This window comes from Xyrauchen texanus, chromosome 42 (genome assembly GCF_025860055.1).
Source record: "Xyrauchen texanus isolate HMW12.3.18 chromosome 42, RBS_HiC_50CHRs, whole genome shotgun sequence".
Lineage (NCBI taxonomy): Eukaryota > Metazoa > Chordata > Actinopteri > Cypriniformes > Catostomidae > Xyrauchen > Xyrauchen texanus.
Window position 1 is genome coordinate 30377771 of NC_068317.1, and position 19351 is coordinate 30397121.

The 19351-nt window shown below is 39.0% G+C and overlaps 1 protein-coding gene across 3 annotated transcripts in view; it reads left to right on the forward strand.

The window, feature by feature from the left end:
* Positions 1-3976: 3976 nt before the first annotated feature.
* LOC127635125 (rab11 family-interacting protein 3-like) overlaps positions 3977-19351 on the forward strand; it is a 48143-nt gene continuing 32768 nt past the window's right edge. For all 3 annotated transcript variants that reach the window (XM_052114922.1, XM_052114923.1, XM_052114924.1), the window contains exons 1-3: positions 3977-6828; positions 12342-12435; positions 16977-17050. In XM_052114922.1, the coding sequence (XP_051970882.1) occupies positions 4078-6828; positions 12342-12435; positions 16977-17050 (2919 nt within the window). In that variant the 5' untranslated portion in view covers positions 3977-4077. The remainder of the gene's footprint in view (positions 6829-12341; positions 12436-16976; positions 17051-19351) is intronic.

Below are 19351 nucleotides of genomic sequence, written 5' to 3' on the forward strand. Positions count from 1 at the left end.
GGCCATATAGCACGATTGCGAGTGTGATATTGCTTATATAACAGTTCAATGAACAACTACATTTTATAAAATTAGTTATGGCCAAAAAAAATGCATTTTGTGCATGAAACTTCTTTCTTTCGCGACAGATCAGAATCTGCTGTCGCTGGTTCAAACCAAATTATGTATCCAAGCCTCTCAAAAACATCACTTTAGAACTACTAGTAGCACAGCTTGAGCGGTTACTAACATGTTATTGTGTGTGTGTGTGTGTGTGTGTGTGTGTGTGTGTGTGAGAGAGGTGGAGCGTTCACCTGTTGATGATGCTGTAGTCTGTTGGACAGCTTTCTGAAGATAATGTCATTTTGGTGAAATGCATCCTATTTTCTCAGTGGCAAAATAGCCGTCCAAGTGGGGGAATTTCCCTATTTCATGGTAGATGGTGTACAAGAGTCTTTCACTATAGAAACTGCAATTCTCTCTGCCATATTGTCCTCTCCAATGTGGAAAGTTCAGTAAGAGGTAAGCGCCTTGAGTTTGTGTGATTAATCAGTCTGTTGGGTCTCTCAGATGTGATGAGCCTTAATGCTTAAGTTGTTAGTCTAAAGCCATTTAAAGTTATTTCCTAGCTTTAGTAATGCAGTAGTAATACGAGCGATCACAGAAAAAAAATTCTGGTTATCATCTTATGTGTATCCGAATTCTACCAGTCATTGATGGGCATTGATATGCTGGCTTTGTTTTCTGGGGTTTTCCAAAATCTCTTAACCAAGAGCACAATTATCAATTGTAAAGAATTTTTTTTCTGTGATCGCTCGTATTACTACTACATTACTAAAGCTAGGAAATAACTTTAAATGGCTTTAGACTAACAACTTAAGCATTAAGGCTCATCACATCTGAGAGACCCAACAGACTGATTAATCGCACAATCTCAAGGCGCTTACCTCTTACTGAACTTTCCACATTGCAAAAATTCTGACTTTTTATTTATTTTGTTTTGTAATTAAACTGCATTAATGAACAATGACAAAGTCCACATTTGTACTAGCAATAGTACCCAGAGGTAGGCAGCGGTGTAGTGTTGGGGATGTTTTTTTTTAATTATTATTTATTTTTAAACGTGGATCTATATGCCTTATAATGCCTCACATGGAGGTTTTGGACTGTCAGATGGGAGAAGATGGCACATTTACTGTCACTCTCACAGCTGTTGTTATTAATTTTTTAAACTATTTCCAGGATAAAATAACACCAAGCATAATGTTATAAATGTACACTCAATATTTAAGAAATATATAATATAAAAAATTGTGTTTGAGCATTTGAGTCACTCTTCAAGTTGCTAAAAGTTCCAAATAAATAAATAGAAGTTGCTAAATCTAGCAGCAAAATTGCTAAGTTGGCATCACTGATCATTTTAGACATGAGGAGAAGCGATAAAACCAAGGGTGTAGCTAGGAATTTACTTTTGGGTGGGCCTCAACAAAAATGGATGGGCCCAGTTTTCACCCAAATATATATTTTAACCAAAGTTTCCTTAACGATAAAGAAGAGAAGCGTTCAAGCTATGCCACTGGATCCAACCACAGTAAATAACATATCACCCTTTGGTTAACAAATAAGCACTTTTAATGAGTTGAAGATTGTAAAATGTAATTCTTGCAGACTGTCCTGATTATGTTAACCACTTATTCACTACCATCAGTGATGTTTTTAATCACAAATGATTGTGCCATATCAATTCAGAGAGGTGGGAATGTGCGGGGAATTTAAAAAAGGCTGTTAGAAATCTGCATCCCATCAAATGCACAGATAACCACTGAAAGAATGGATTCTTGATGCATGTGGTTTAACCCTTGTGCGTCAATATGTAAAAGTTACTAACCCTTTAAATGCCAGTTTGCTTATATAATGCCACTTGTTTTTTAATGAAAGAAAACACAAAAAATGTATTCTTTTCCATATACTATATGCTAAGGGAATTATTTTGGGATTATCACAGTCTGGTGTGTTAATGATTAGCGACAACATTGTTTTGCTATACTTGTGAGGACATCTCATAGACTTTCATTGATTGTATAGCAGGCTAAAGATTTATTCTATCCCTATCCCTAACCCTACCCTAAACCCTCATAGAAACCTGTGCATTTCATTAAATTTAAAGATAAACATAATTTAGGTGAGTTATGAGCCTTTTTTACTAGTGAGGGCCAGCTAAAATGTCCTCTAGCACTTTAACTATACTTGTGAGAACATTTAAAAAAAAATTGGCACACACACATTTCTCAATACACATATACACACCCACACAATTTTAGCTGCATCATTTATTCAATTGGCCTGCAGTGCTCTATAATACACCAAACAGAAAATAGGAAAAAAGCATGTATTTGCTCCATAGGCTAAACATGAGAAAAATGGCGCCGTCTGGTGGAAAATATAAAAACATTATTTTGAAGCCAGGGCTCTGGAACGAAAGCATAATATCATAGAATTAATGATTTTATGCTTTAATGGCACTGGGATCAAATATTGCAGTTTTTATGTGTTTCAATGGGAATTGTTTTTGTCCTGAAGGTCCTGAGTGTAACTATTTTGTGTACCCAGTGTATTATAGATGTATTACAGGAACTGAGGTTTAAATATCCCCCCAAAATATACACATTTGGAAAAATGTATGCCGTTGACATTAACACGGCCAAAATGATTGAAAAAACAAAAATGAAAAAGTCTCGAAGGTCGCACAAGGGTTAAAGAGACCGACTGCGTCGCCGAAGTTGCGCATGCGTGTTTCTGACGTCAGTGAGTGCGAGTGTGAGTGAGACAGCAGTGGTTTGTGTATTGCTGCTGATGAGAGAGAGAGACAGATATAACTGAAACATCATCCGTCGACTGAAACAACAAGACCGCACAAGCGCACCGTAAATCTCGGATTTCAGATTAGCGGATAAAACTGCCGCCGAAGGATTACTATAAAAAGGACCCGCGCTTTATTTGTGGGATTATCGGTGGTCTCGATGTGATTTTATCCCGCTAACAGGCTAATAACAAGCGCAGGTGGATGACTCGCGCGACTCGACCTGGATATTCGTCTGTGATGTTTTTAAATGATAAACAGACGAATGAAACATCCCTAATCGAACTGAATTAACGGATTAAACACACACCAACGGAAGTCACCTGAGTCATACCAAGGGTCGTCTTTTAAACCGGAAAATGAGAAGTGAGGGGGTCTAAAGGGCCAGCTAACTAGCTAGTGGGTTTTACATCAGCTGTCGAGGATTATAAATGGTCGTCTAAAGGTTTTATTTCTGTAATCTGATAACTCAAAGACGATTTATAAAAACATGGTCTGCTGGGAAACATTTTGCATGTTAAACTTTATTCTCAAAAGTGAAATTACTCAGCACATTGCCTCTTAATAAGTTGGAACTGTGCCAGGTAATCTTATAAGAAGGCTTTAATACTTCTATAGTTATTCCAGGAAAGTGTCAAGTTTGTTAATAGTACATCATTAATGTCACATTACACGAGATTTGCCTAAAAGGCACTGTTGTTTATCTGGTATGATTAGGCCGCAAAAGTAAATTCAAAGCAAAAATTCCAAATAAAATATAAAAATCTCTTGTGGAATATTTACATTGAGATAGGTCTGTATTTCAAGTAATTTAATGTGTTCGCATATTTGTTTACAGATTCTAAGCTTGTGTTTTTAAGGAAGAATTTCTAGTTTACTCTTGAATAGGCAATAGTGACATTTTGTGATGTGGCTCAACATGCTCATTGAAATACATGGATTTCATTTGACTATTTGAGAGATCTTTGCATATGGGTAAAAATATCTCATCGGGTAATGTGGAACCATGCTGTGGCAGTTAAACTTTATCCCAATTTCCACAAAAGTAAAAAGTAGCTGTTGATTATTTACAAACAAAGTGGACTTTTACGCATGGGTATCAACAAGGATAATGCTTTCGGTGCGTATGCTGGAAGAGGTCACCAATTGCTTTTAAGTTCTGAACATTACTACCTAGTGGGATCATAACAAAGTACTGGAATATTAAACATTTTCGGAGGAGAGAACACCACTTCTCAATGGAGCAAGTTCTCTCCAGCCCTCAAGGATGTTCCGAGTGGGAGGTGAGTGGGAAGAGTGAGTGGGAATCTGACCAGAATCCCCTTGGATTTCTCCTTATGGATGAAGAAAGCAGTTCTGTTTGTGATTCTACAGAGAATATTGACAGACATCAAATGCCTCTGAGCTTTGATCATATTTTTCAGGAGAATGCAATCAATTTGGATGACTTATTTTGGGCCTCTCAGTATCCATGGCAAAATGGTCTGGAATGTGTCTGTCCTGAATGGGAGACTCAATCGTCTCATCCCCAAGACCTCAAAGTTGACGGTTGTCCTGGAAGTTCAGATGTTGTCACTGGAGATCTCATCAGTTTTCATTCCACATCTACTAGTCCTACATTCTCAAAAAGACCTGTGCAGACTCCAGGCAGCCTTTTTGACTCACCTGAGCAGGTTTTCATTGAACCCACAGAGGATACTACAACCATTAACCCTTTAGAAATACATACAAATGGAACTGGCATTGCTGACCTTGACTTTCAGACTGAGAAAACACTATTACAAGAAGTCAACCTTGTTTTTGAAGACGCACTTTTAACAAACTGTGAATTCAGCCATAATTCCCAAGCGGAACGGATATTTCGGAATGAGAACATTTTGAGCCCATTTCCACATGGGACTAATTTTACTCTGGAATCTAAAAGTTTGTTGTCTGTCTCTCCAGTAGAGGTGTCATGTACCGATACACATTCAAATCCCAAGTCTTCAATTACATGTCGGACACCTCCACCTTCTTGTAAACACAGCTACTTCTCATCCCCAGCACTGCTTCATGAGCCCACAACTCTGTTGACATGTGCCGAATCACTTGTTCCGCCATATCATGATGTCAGTGCAATCTTTCCAATGGATGAAGTAGAGATTTTGTTACCCGAGCTGCTTGCTGGAGGTTCGTACATCTCTGAACAGGAGAGTAATAAGCTCTTGAATAGTAACAGGACTCTTGACAATGATCCTCAGAGCCAAGAGATAACCGATGCCAACATAGGAACTCGTCAGGAATCAAAACCACCATCATCTGGATTAGAGACCGTCTGTGAGAGACCTTTAGAAGAGTCTTACATATCACCTGAACCTTGTGAGGAAATTTTACCTCATTTATCTACAGAGAACTCTTCTGACATAATGTTGGAAATGGTAGTTAAAGTGGGAAGGGAGGAGGCCACGCACAAGACTGACAGCAGTCTGTCTGAAGCTAAAACGGAACATAATCCAAATTCCCTTATACGTTTGCAAGGTGAAGATACTTTAACAGAAAGCCCACCTGAGAGCGAGGAACTAATGGAGTTCAAATCAGCCTTATCGGTCAACACATCTGAACATTATGCTTTTCTTGAGCTCTCATCTGAGTTTGAAACCTTGCCATTGGTCCACTGTCAGGCTATGCCCAATACTGATGTTGAAGCCTTATCGGAGTTGCCCCATGACAAAAATGGAGACCTTATTCCTGACATCACGTTTGACATTTTGACAATAGACAGTGTCTCTTGCGAAGCTGTACCATCTTCAGACTCTTTATCTGTTGAAACTGACAATGCACAGCCAACAACAGAACAGGACCAACAGTGTGATCCAAACTCACCTGTCCTCATATCGGACATACTCAAAAATGAATTTCAGAATAAAATATTACCTCCAGAAAGCAATAACCCAGATGTTGGCCTCAATGCTAAAGAGATACTGTGTGCAGACAATGCAACTACAACAGATAACATTGAGGAGCCACACGCATGTTCACATTTTGAAAATCAGGAGGTAACCAATTTCAAGAGTGAATCGGGCAACTTACAAATAAACATTCAAATTCCAATACTTTGCACTGATGCTTTAAACTTAGATAGCGGCATACCTGACAACAATCAAGATTTTAATACAAGGAGTGAAGCATGTCAGAAACAAATCATCACTACTCAAAATACAGAGAGCATACTTGTGGAAAATCTTAGCCAACTGAATGACAACTTTTCAATTGCGAAATCAAGTGCACTTGTAAAAGATACAACTGAAGATAATGTAACACCTCACCATGACAGTCACAATACACCATTGAATGTTGTGAAGAAACTTCACAGTGTGTCTTTACAGGAAGAGGAGAGACCAAATTGCAGAATGTCACGTCAGAATCAAGTCATTCCTTATCCTGATTCTGGAGCGTCTACTCCTTTTACCTGCACAGGAGATCAACTGATCACGACTGGTGGACTTGTAGGGTGGAATCAAGGAGAGACCAAAGAGACTCCTAGCCAATTGAGTGAGACTACGGTAGAGAGAGTCCCGCCTACACATCAGGTGGATATCACACATCAGGTGACGCTATCACAGATAGATCTGTCACAGGAGCAACAAGTGAGCTCAGTGCCCCCCAGCTCTCCTCCCTCACATAGAAATGTCTTGTACTGTGGAACCAGTCTGGATGGGGAGGCCTACTTAACCTGGATGGAGAATAATCCTGATACTTCTAACATTCCCAAACATGCAGAAATGACTCTGGATCTTTGCAAGGCCTCTGATGCTCTGCCGACCAAGTCACTCTATGATCAGAGAGTCCCTGTGGATTTGATAAATGTGCCTATAGTTTCTTCGACAGCCTGTAGAGATGAGGAACAGTCAGCTCTCCGAGCTGTATTCCAGGCTTTGGATCAGGATGGAGATGGATTTGTCCATATAGAGGAATTTATAGACTTTGCAAGAGCATATGGAGCGGAACAGGTCAGTCTGTTTGCAAAAGTGTCTATTTGTTTGAATTGTTTGGTGGCCAAATAATGGATGGGGGAGTGTAAATGCTTTACAATTGCTTTATGATTTCAGGACACACTAAGTCTTCCCTTGGGTCACATAGCTCCAAGTGAAACTTGATCATGGTGACACCCAAGAACTGCTCTTTTATTATTCAAACCCTCAAACCCTACCACACCTCCCCTGTATCTCTTTCTCTGTGCCTTTCTATTGACAAAGAGAAAGAGTTTTGTCTTAACTATTTCACAGCTAGTCTGCAACAGTTTTTGCAAACTATAAATGTACTAACTTCATGTATGTGCCATAAATATCTGAGTAATAATTGTAGTATGTACCTTTTTATGTTTACTTATTAACTTGTAGATTACAAAGTGGCTAGTAAATTTAACTGTCCTTAACTTGAAAATCACCTCTGTAAGGTAGTAGTTGCGTTTGAGTGAGCAGTTTTGGGTCATCTTATGATTTACACTAAGTTGATGGTAGATTACACTGATTATGTGTGACAGGACAGGAATGTGGCTCTTTGTGTGCTTGTGTATCTTGTGTTTGTGATGCATGTGTGTGGGCTTTATTGTATGTACAATATGTTTTCTGTATTTGGCAGGTCAGCAGTTAAAGGGATAGTTCACCCAGAAGATTCTGTCATTTATTAACCCCACGTTGATTCAAACCCATATGAAGGAAATGTTAGGCAGAATGTACAGTCTTAGATATCACTTACTTTAAAATTATGGAAAAAAAAGATGCAATAAATGTGGATGGTGACTGAGACTAACATTCTGCCTAAGGCCAGTAACTGTTGTGCAAGTATGCGTACGCAGATGCGAGCGTTTTGCCTGCACGATCTTGCGTATCTGTGGCGTTAACCGATCTCAATTCTCAAGAGGGCGATAAAGTTACCCTCAAATGTCTGAGCCATTAAACTCAATTGCTATAAATATATTGACTTTACCTTGCTTGCTTAAACTGTTGTTCTGCCATGACATTGGTTAGCTTTAAAGAGAAATCTCACCATAGAAGAGGACAGTTCCCACCAAAGTCCACTTGGCGGCCATCGTTGGAATGCTCCCGGGCAGCTATTTTCTATGGATACAAGCGGTGTGAAAGTACAGCTCCTATCTACTTGAATGGGGAATGATCAAAATCTTCAAAATGGTTGGTCAAGATTACTATCAAAGAACATCTTTCAAATGAGCAGTAAAATATAACAACAATGGTATCATAAATTGTGCTTTTTTAGCTCAGATCACACTAAAGAGACGCTATTTTTCAGGCTGGTCCAGCTAATGCGCATGCACGATCTCGTGTTGACTCGTGGCGATGTCTGTATTTATAAGGTGATTGGCTCTTTTACCTTTAAGGCGGGACTTCCTTTTCTACATCCGCCGTATTGGGCGTTCCAGTTTCTCACATTTGTTTTAATCAGTTTTAGGTGTAATGCATTACTAAGTAAGTAAGGTGTTACTCTCAATTTTCATAATTTAATTTAATTCAATTTCAGTTACTTCTGATGTAATTGCGTTAAATACTGAATAGACTATAGAACAATTCTATATAAATCAATAGTGAATATAAAATAGAAATTTAACGTCTAATGTTAAAATATGTTCTTTGGCCGGTTCATAAATAATTGATTTTATTTGATTTAATTTATTTGAAATAATTAAATGAACAGTTTCATGTTTATTCTTGTATTTGTCATCTGGTTGAGGTTGATAAGGGTTTAAGAAAGTAATTAGTAATAAGTAAATTACTTTTCAGACAGAGTCATTAGTACAGTACGTAATCTAATTACACTGTAGAAGATGTAATTAGTAGTAAGTACTTAATTACTTTTTTAGAGTAACTTAACCAACACTGGCTTTTCTACAAGTGGTCTGTCTTGGGCTAAACAGTGTGTGGTTCATGCTCATGTCTGCTATAGCGCTCTTGCGTTGTGTTATTAATTGCGGTCTGACACATTTTGGAATACAAATATGCACAAAATCGAACTTGCATAATAAGAATCATCTGCACTCACTTACTTGTGAGTAGGGGCAGTGGTGGCTCAGTGGTTGAGGCTCAGGGTTACTGACCAGAAGGTTGTGGGGGTTCAAGCCCCAGCACCACCAAGATGCCACTGTTGGGCCCTTGAGCAAGGCCCTTAACTCCAGGTTGCTCCGGGGGGATTGTCCCTGTAATAATTGTACTGTAAGTCACTTTGGATAAAAGCGTCTGCCAAATGCATAAATGTAAATGTACTTGTATATAGGACAGCATGTTTCAGCTTTAACATCCCGTTGACAACATATAACACTCACAAGTTTGTCTGTGTTTTTACAAGGCAGTTTATAGTTTAGGGATGAAATTGACACATACACAGTCCCAGCCTCGAGGTCACTCATTTGTCTGTTACTGTTGTGTTTGGATGAAAATTGAGGAGGAGGAATTGAGCTTTCTTCTCATCATGTGATATATGTTTACAGTATAATAGCTTGCTCAGCTGGTTGGCTTATGGAAGTAGTTTAAGGATGGGAGAAATGCACTGAAAGGGTGGAGAAAGATCAACTGTTGTTGAGCCAGGTAGAGAGAAAGGGTCAGGCCATATTAAAAACAAAAGCTATGAAGAATAGCTTTTTGAATTGATGGTGAAATATACTCGTACAGAATGTGTTCAGTACACACAGGAGAGAGATTGCGTGTGTGTTTGTGTCCATGCGGTATCATATGTATTATCTGTAATGCATGACGTTGGATGCAAATTCTTACTCGGAAGTAGCTTTCCCAGGAAGTGTAGGGGGAACATCAGGTAACGAGCATAAATGTTCAGATGTCTGACTGTGTGTGTATCTTATTGAAACCGATGCTACGAGACAGTTAAGAATATAAATGGAGAATGGCTAATTAAATAGGCTTAATCATAATATGTATAAAAAAGTCTTTAAAGGGATAGTTAACCCCAAAACGAAAATTCTGTCATAATTTACTAGCCTTCATTGTTGTTCCAAGCCTGTATGACTTTCACAAAAGGAGATGTGAGGCAGAATGAACAACACGAGGGTGAGTAAATGATCACATAATTTTCCTTTAAGGGTGAACTATTCCTTTAAATAATCAGTTTCAAATGTTTACAATTGGATCAACAGCGAAATATTTAATGGTGGGGTTGTTAATGACTGATTTCTGTTTAATTGTCAGATGTCAATAAGATGACTGAGTCATAAAGTGTTTTTTTGCGCCATGAAATCAAAGTGACGCCAATCGTGTGATTTATCGTGTGATTATGCTTCTATTCAGTGGCTAAAACTACTCTTTGCCTCAGATTGTAAAAGTAAATATAGACATTATATCCAGGGCTTGATATTAACGCTTGTCCGGGACAAGTGGATTTTTGAAGGGGCACGTGAAAGAGAATTTTACTTGCCCGACCGGACAAGCAGACTGATTAAGACGTCAGTAAGGAAAAATAACCGGCTATATTTGTGATAGCTTTGGCCTGTGTCACTTATTAGAAAGTTAATATTCTTATTCTGCGGTTGAAAGTAATCCAGAGCATGTCATTTTATAATTCCCAAGCAATCTAGTAACAGCTGTGCCCCGTTTGATTGACAGGCGGCGTATGTGTGTGTGCTGAACATGCACGTGTGTTACGAAAATGCTCGTGCTAATGCGGACACGAACGGTAAAATACATATGATTTTACACAAGTGTAACAGATAAATTGGCCTGGATGTATTAGAAGCAAGCTTCCAGTAGCTGGTCAACTAAATAAAGTGAAGCTTTCAAGCAGAGTATAGAGTTAACATAACAAAACGTACCATCCTCCATCGTGGCTGAGTCCAGGGCACTCTCTTTCCCATTGCTCGCCGGTTTAGATAGTGTCCATTTGGTCGAACCGCTTCCACTTTTCCTTGATGGTTCTGTAGTCACTTAAGTTTTTTTTTACTTTTCCCTTCACTGTTGGTAGGTCCGGTGGTAGCTGTGTGCGGCTAACAGCTGATACCCTTCCTGAGAGACTTTATCGTTTTTGCTAATCGTTAACGAGTGGACCGTCTGCACCTCGTTTATTGACCATAGTGTGGTGTTGCGCACAGCCATTTCTTTTTTCACAATTCGAAAGTCGCGTGAACAAATAATACTGTTATTGCTGTTGCTAACTTTAAAACTAGCGGGTTGATGTCGCATGTCGGAAATCCAGTGACGCTGGTAGTGACGATTCTCCCTGACCAATCAGTGATCTGCAGGATTTTGACGTCACATTTAGTATCGACTCGGCTCGCTTGGAACCTTGAAGGAGTTGGTACTAAAAAATGTATCCGGTACCAGGTATCCACAGTGGAAAACCCCAAAAAAGCGAGTCGAGTTGTACCATGCAGTGTGATAAGCCCCATGTGACTTTCTTTCTTCTGCAGAACACAAACAAAGATTTTTAGAAGAATATCTCAGCTCTGATGGTCCATACAATGCAAGTGAATGGTGGCCAGAACTTTTAAGCTCCAAAAAGCCCATATAGGCAGCATAAAATGTATCAATACGACTCCAGTGTTTAAATCCATGTCTTCAGAAGTGATATGATAGGTGTGGGTGAGAAGTGAAAGTGAAAGTGGAGATTCATAGTAAAACAAAGTACTTAAATATTGATCTGTTTCTCACCCACATCTATCATATTGCTTATGAAGACATTGATTTATGCTTGATTTTTTTATGCTGCATATATGTGCTTTATGGTGCTTCAGATTTCTGGCCACCATTCACCTGCATTGTATGGACCTACAAAATAATCATCATTTGTGTTCTGCAGAAGAAAGAGCCATACATTTCTGGGATGGCATAAAGGTGAGTAAATGATGAGATAATTCTTGGGTGAACTATACCTTTAACTGTTTAGGCAACAGTTTAATGTTTTGATCTCTCAATCTGGTGTTTTCAGAATTTGAGTGTTGTGTTTTCACTTGTTGAGAACTCTAGTTCTAGAACTCATGACTGTCGTCCTGGATATCAGATCTGTTGTTGCCTGGATACTGCTTGTGTGTGTTACTGATTGTGTCTGCTCACTGGAGTGGAGCTTTACTGTGTGTGGGTGTGTGTGTGTGAGAATGTGTATTTTTTTTGTGTACCAGGGATGGACATACTTTTGCTTGTGTTTTGTTAATCCCTTTGTCCCAAATGGGTTATTAGGAGTGTGTTGTCCCTAAAAAGAAAGTAATGGACAGATTAAACCTTAATTTGCTCTGACAAGGTCACGCAAGCTGTCTCTGATTGTCTTACTGGCATTTATTGATAATTCATGATTTGTGAATATATCATATATACATATAATTTATTTTATATTATGGTTATATGGATAAAACGACTAGTAAGATTTAGAAATGAATTTTTTATCATCTTCCCTCTTTAATATACAATTTCCCTCCTGTGTGTTTATGGGAGGGTCAGTCTTTATGTGTTTAGGTAATGGAAGGGAATAGCTCTGTGTTTGTTTAAGTGTGGTGTGTTTGTGGTTTCAGGTAAAGGATCTGACGTGTTTCTTGGATCCCAGCGGTCTAGGTGTGATCAGTTTTGAGGATTTCCACAGAGGCATCAGTGCAATTAGCTGTGAAGGTGCAGAACCACACACACACACACACACACACACACACACACATCATGTTTCATATCATGGTGGGACTTCCCATGAACTGAAATTGGTCTTAATTGAAGCTTAATTATACTAGGTGAACCCATGCCTTAAAATACAACCTTTGCCATTTTTAGATTGTTTACGTTGCAGAAAAATACACAATGCAAAATGAGTCAGAGCATCTGTGAGTTACTCACAATGAATCACAACTATTTGCTCAGTTAAGTTGGAGATTTTGTTTTATTTAAAGAAAAGTCTCAGTAAGAAGTACTTTTATTTTCTGGTGTGTATCAGGTATATTTGGAACCTGTTTAACACAAAATGTAAACAGTAGCATTAACATTACCATTATACATTTACTGTTTAATAGCTTTTTGATACATTAAAATCTAAGGCAGAGACTATATGTTACATCCTTTTCACATAGTCTGTTACCAAGAACACTTAAAGGGATCGTTCCACCCAAAAATTATGTGTATGTCTTTCTTTCTCCTGCTGAACACATTTGAAGGAAAATAGAAATATATCTCAGCTCAGTGGGTCCTTAAAATTTAAGTGGATGGTGATCAGACTTTTGAAGCTCCAATCCGGTTGGCGGAGGACAAGTCTCAGTTGCCTCCGTTTCTTAGACAGTCAATCTGCGGATCTTATCACATGACTCGTTGTGCATGACACCGCAGAGTCTCACAGCATGTGGAGGCTCATGCAACTCTCCAAGATCCACACACAAATTATCAAGTGCCCCATTGAGAGCGAGAACCACCAATCATGACCACGAGGAGGTTACCCCATGTGACTCTACCCTCCCTAGCAACCAGGCCAATTTGGTTGCTTAGGAGACCTGGCTGGAGTCACTCAGCCATCCCTGGATTTTGAACTCGCGACTCTAGGGGTGTTAGTCAGCGTCAGTACTCGCTGAGCTAACCGGGCCCCCCAATATTTAAGTACATTTTAACACTAAACCATCGCGTAGGGTCAGCAGAGCTATACGGATTCAGGAGAGCACTGAGCTCACGTGGTCTCTCATGTGGGCATGTTATGGACGTAATCACACGCTATTCTCTCAGTTGAGACATCCAGAATAAGTACACAAAAGGACCATTGTGAGTAAACAAATAGATACAAATACAGATCTAAACCAAAATCAACTAAGCTTCTATACAGCAATCCTCCTACTCGGTTGTAAACAACGCTGTTCTTCCGGGTGCTTCGCACGTGTGTCAGTTCTCACGTGAACATGCCAACGCGATTGCATCACACGCACATAACCGGAACTGCTGACCGGAAGCGATTAGTTAGCATTGAAATGTACTTAAATATTGATATTTTTTGCACCAAAAAGTGACCATGTGGCTTTAGAAGACATTATTTTAACCTCTTGAGTCATATGGATGACGTTTATGTTGACTGTCTGTTCTTTGTAGAGCTTTAAAAGTCTGATCACATCCACTTGCTCTTTAAGGACCTACACAGCTGAAACTTTCTTCTAAAAATCGTAATTTGTGTTCTGCAGAAGAAAGAAAGTCATACACACCTGGGATGCCACCTGGGATGTCAAATGAAATTGCACAATTTATTAGTTGCAAAATGTAAATGTTAAGAAAACGTTACATTTCCCAAAAGAAATGCTCAATACATTTGAATATTTGCTTCAATAATATCCATATGGTTCATTTGGGTTCTGTTAAATAAGACTGGTGAATACACACTAATATAAATACAATTTAGAGCATATTGTTCTCTCTCTTATCTTATTTGATGATGGTGGAATTGTTTTAAAGCACTTGATGGTTTTGTAATGATATCACGGTAAAGTGTTTTCAGTAATGAGGATGATGTCAGAGTCATGGGAGGTCTGGTATCATGTTTCTAATGGCCTGTAGAGCATCCTGTGTTTCACGAGTCAGATTTCTCTCTTCGTTAATATATCAGTGACTGGAACATCTCTGACCCCCTTCCTGTCTATTTTTACTCTGTTGGCCTTACAGGGTACATTTCTTTTAATGCTTCAATAACATTTCCAACCAAACAAAGTGTGGCCTGGCTTTATAATGTGGATACCACAAAATAATGTCAAATAAACCAAATAAAAAGCTGCTGTTGAATAGATATGGATGCTTTAACGATAAAACTAGAAATATTGACAGAACGTTTCCTTGAGTGTTTTAATGTTTTCTTTACTATTACTTTAAAAAAAGTTGCTGTGGCAACCAATTAAATAAACAAACATCACAGGCAGCAAAACCACACCACTGAGAGGTGCAGTAACTGAACTTAACCTCCTGAGACCCCCCTCGTGGCTGCTTTTAGCACCTAATAAACAAGAATTTATCATTTTATAATTTCTAGAGCAAATAGTTCTCCTAAAAATTGATGTCCACATATGTAGACAGTGGGACTAAGTTGTGAAATTGTAAGTAATTTCAATCAAATAGTTTATTTTGTGTCCAGGAGTGTTGTTATTCATGTTTTTGAGATGTGTAACGTATTCAATGGAAAGGAGGAGGCGAGAACCGGCTTGATAATATAAATGATAGTTTAATGGTAAACTTAAAACAAAGACACAAACACATATGACGGACATGTCCGCTAACGATCTCTCTCTCCCGCACGGCCCTCTGCAGTCAGCCTTTAAACCTCACGGAGGCATAATTAGCCTAATACGAGACCGGGTGTATAGTGTCACGACCCGGCCCCGCCCTCCGCCCTGCCACATTCCTCCCTCGTTCTCTCAGGCTGGGGAGCCCCCGGCCTGACGTACATCCCCCCCCCCTCTTTCCCTGGGGGAGTGCGTGCCTTCCGTGCTGTCTGCCGGCAGGTCATCCCCATCTACCTGGACGAGGGAGGGGACAAGGGGAGGGAAACAGAAATAATTCAAATGGGGGGTACTTCCTGTAACAGTGTAGTACCCCCCAAAAAACTGTAAAATTTAAAAGAGGATAAAGGCCAATGCAGAGCGACAGTGAGAGAGAGAGAGAGGAGAGAGAGAGATGAAAAACAAACGCGGGAAGGAGGAGGTATACGCCGCAGCTTGTTCCTCGGCCACTCCTCCACCCTTTATCGGACGATAGCCGCGCCTCTCCGGGCGGATCCGAGGCAGTCCTCCAGCCCCTGGCGGACGGAACACCCCGCCGAGTTCTCGGGGAACAGAAGGGGTCTCCCCCACCCCTGGCAGCGGTCCTCTCGCTCCAGGCGGTCGCCAGTGAGCCCCTCCCCGCTCGCTGTCGGCGGCCATCGTCCTCGTTCAGGCGGCTGGGCTCCTCGTCCCCCGGCAGATGGCCGCGGCTGCTCCGTTGGGGTGGACGGTAGTGGCGAGAACTCTACTACGGCGTATCCCTCCTCCTTCCCGGGTTTCGGCACCAGTGTAACATATTCAATGGAAAGGAGGAGGCGAGAACCTGCTTGATAATATAAATGATAGTTTAATGGTAAACTTAAAACTAAGACACAAACACATATGACGGACATGTCCGCTAACGATCTCTCTCTCCCGCACGGCCCTCTGCAGTCAGCCTTTAAACCTCACGGAGGCATAATTAGCCTAATACGAGACCGGGTGTGTAGTGTCACGACCCGGCTCTGCCCTCCGCCCTGCCACAAGATGTTATAGACATTACAGCTGATTTTCTGAAAGAAATGGCAAGCATCATCAAATCAATGCCAACCGTGTTAAAATAAAATTTGAATAAAATGTCCCTGAAAGACAAACTTAGCTGAGATTGGCACCATGTTGTTTTGTCACATGACTTGTGTGTAGAAAGTTTAACCCTTTAATGACAGCCCAGAGTCTCCTGAACTGAGATCAGTTGTTTTAAAAAACAAAAACAAAATAAGCATAACCTATAGCGAAGCCAAAACACAAGGTCCATGCATGTGGATACGGGGTCTCACGAGGTTAAATTAATGAATGTGGACCAAAGCATGCATGTATTATCACCTCATTGTATTTGTTTTTTTTTTTTAAAGAAAGGCAAATTTGGGTAAAAGGATAAATATACTGTATTTAGGAAATGTTTCTGAATGTTTTGGCCTATAATATTCAGGATCTGCATAAGAAATTTTACAGTGGATGTTTCTTGTAATATTAGGATCCACAGCCAGACACATATATCAGTACACTCCAAAAATAAATGTTTTGCAGGTGAAGCCATAGAAGGACCATTTTTGATTCCCTAAATAACCATTTTGAAGAAACTTTTTCCAGCAGTAGAATGGTTCCACTGATGTTAAAGGTTCTTCATGGAACCATACATGCTGATAAAGAACCTTTTATTTTTAAGATTATATGCCCGAGATCTTCCCATGCAAAATCCAGTTAGTTAGAGCAGGCTCTTATATAAATATATTTTCCTGGAATTCCGAAAGCTCAGCTTTGTCTGAATTATTCCAGTGTGATTGCTTACAAATTATAAAAATATTTAACAGAATGTGCTACTACAGAATTAACCACTGCATCTCCAAAACTGAAAATGAATGTACTGGTATTCACCCTGATTTCACCCTCATGTTTAATCTCTGACAGGTTCTGATCCAGATATTTACAAGTCTCAGCTCAGCACAGTGGAAGCCAATGGACCTCCAGAGGAGTATGATGAGGTAACACACACACACACACACACACACACACACACACACACACACACACACACACACACACACACATTTGGGTTTTTGTCTCATTTTCTCTCGCTCTCTCTCTCTCTATCTGCTTGTCCTCCCACTCTGAAATGCAGTGCATGATACATCTGAATTTTATGAATCACTTATGATTCATTTATGAGTGATTTTATTGCATAATCATGGAATTCAGACCAGCAAATTCCCCAAAAGATTGAAAGACTGCATGTAGAGCAGCTCAGAACTTTAATAAATGGAAAACTGGAGCGGGTGCACTGTTCTGCTGTAGTGCCTCCTGCTGGTTTAGTTTTAAAATGTGTTTTTGGCTGATTTATTAGTAAAATCAAGCAGAATTATAGATGAACCATGTGGCCACTTTCTCATGACACTTTCACCCAGGGGCTAAAATCTCATCAAAATTTTGGGGGGGGGGGCAATAAACGTAACAATTCTCAAGAGCAATTTTTGAAGGGGACACCAAGGTTTTTTTTGTTGTTGCCCCGTTTGCATTTGTATTATTTTATTTCTTAAACAATTATTTTAAGAATATATCATTATATAAATTACAATACACATATTTTAATTATATTTTAGGGGGGGGACAACCCTCAGATGGGGGTATTTAAATATGATTTAAATACCCCCGCGATTTCCGCCTATGCTTTCACTGCTCAGTATAAAAGCATAACCTTCCTTATGATGTAACTATATATTTATACAAATGGGTGTTTCTTCAACATTTTTAGCAATGTGGATTTCTAGAAAGTTAAATCTCAGTAAAAAAATGTTTTACACTCTCACAAGTTTATTTAATTTGTCCTTTAACATGTCCAACGGTGTATGTACTAACGCTTAGTTAGTATATGGTAGCATTGCCTTTAAACTACATTAATCTCTAGGAGACAGAATGCGTCTTCTTCCTGTTTAGTTTAATGGCTGCGTGGTCCCATGGTTTTTACTTACACACTATTGTTTGTACAGATGAACGTGGTGCCTTCAGGTGTTTGAACATTTCTGATTTATGTCATTTTTGACAATTCGCACCACAGTTTCTTTTCCAGCGCATCTCAAATTCTGTATTGTGTTTACTAGAATTCTGTGCTGGAAATTACACTGATGTAAATGACATTTTTAACCCTCTGGGGTCTGAGGGTGATTTGGGCCTTGGAGAAGTTTTGACATGCCTTGACATTTGTGCTTTTTTCAGTTGCTTAAAAACACATTAATGGCTAAAGTCTGATTTACACTGTATTCAACACAAACTGGGCTACAGTAATATGTGAACAACATGTATGTACATGTTTGTATTTTTGAGAAAATAACGTTTATGCATGTTTTTTGAAAAAACTACATTTGTAAGTCACTGAAATAAGGCCATATAACCATATTTGTCCACAAGACTTTTGAGAACTGGATCTTGTAGCCTAGAGTTTTTGCTACAAAATTATGTGAAAACCATCCTGATCACTCATACAAAACAATCTACTAATTTAACTTTTGTAAGACAATTTTAGTGTTAGAAAGGTCATATGCGAGGAGGCGTGAACTATCATGAATATGGATGCAATTCACACCTGAGGAGACAAAAGACCCCTCCCCTGGACCTATCAATGAGGAATGTGACAGAAAGAGAATGAATGTGAGGAGACTTACTGATCAAAATCAAGTTTTAAGTTAAAAGAAGTAATCTGACTATACATTTTCTTTACATAAAGACTTAACTTAATTTTAGACCCACACTACCGTTTTTGTTTTTTTTTCTTTTACAAAAAATGGCCAAACGTTGTTAGAAATTATCTACACACAATAAATACTGATATGGTTTGTTTCTTTCCCTCTTTGTTTAGATTATCAAAGTGCATAATCAAACATGCAAACATGTGTCTAGGCCAAGGCTAAATAGTAAAATCTATACATAAAAGGCATTTGCAAAGTACCAAAAATAAATGACACAGGACTGGTAAAAAGTTTGAAATTCAGTTTTAATGTGACCTTTATATATCAAAAAGAAAAATGTCTTAATGAAAATGAAAATATGATTTAAATACCCAGTATATATATGTATGTAAGTATGTGTACCTTATGTTTGTTTGTGTATAACTACTGTATACAGTGTATAAACACTGGGGTGATTTAGTTTGAGATATATATTTAGAGATCAAATGTAATCATTTAAGAGTCCCTCTCAATATTTATGTTGGTTGTCTATGATAATAATTCATTATGACATGAGTTATATAACACATTTTGAGTTCACTCTGCGATATGACATGTAAAACA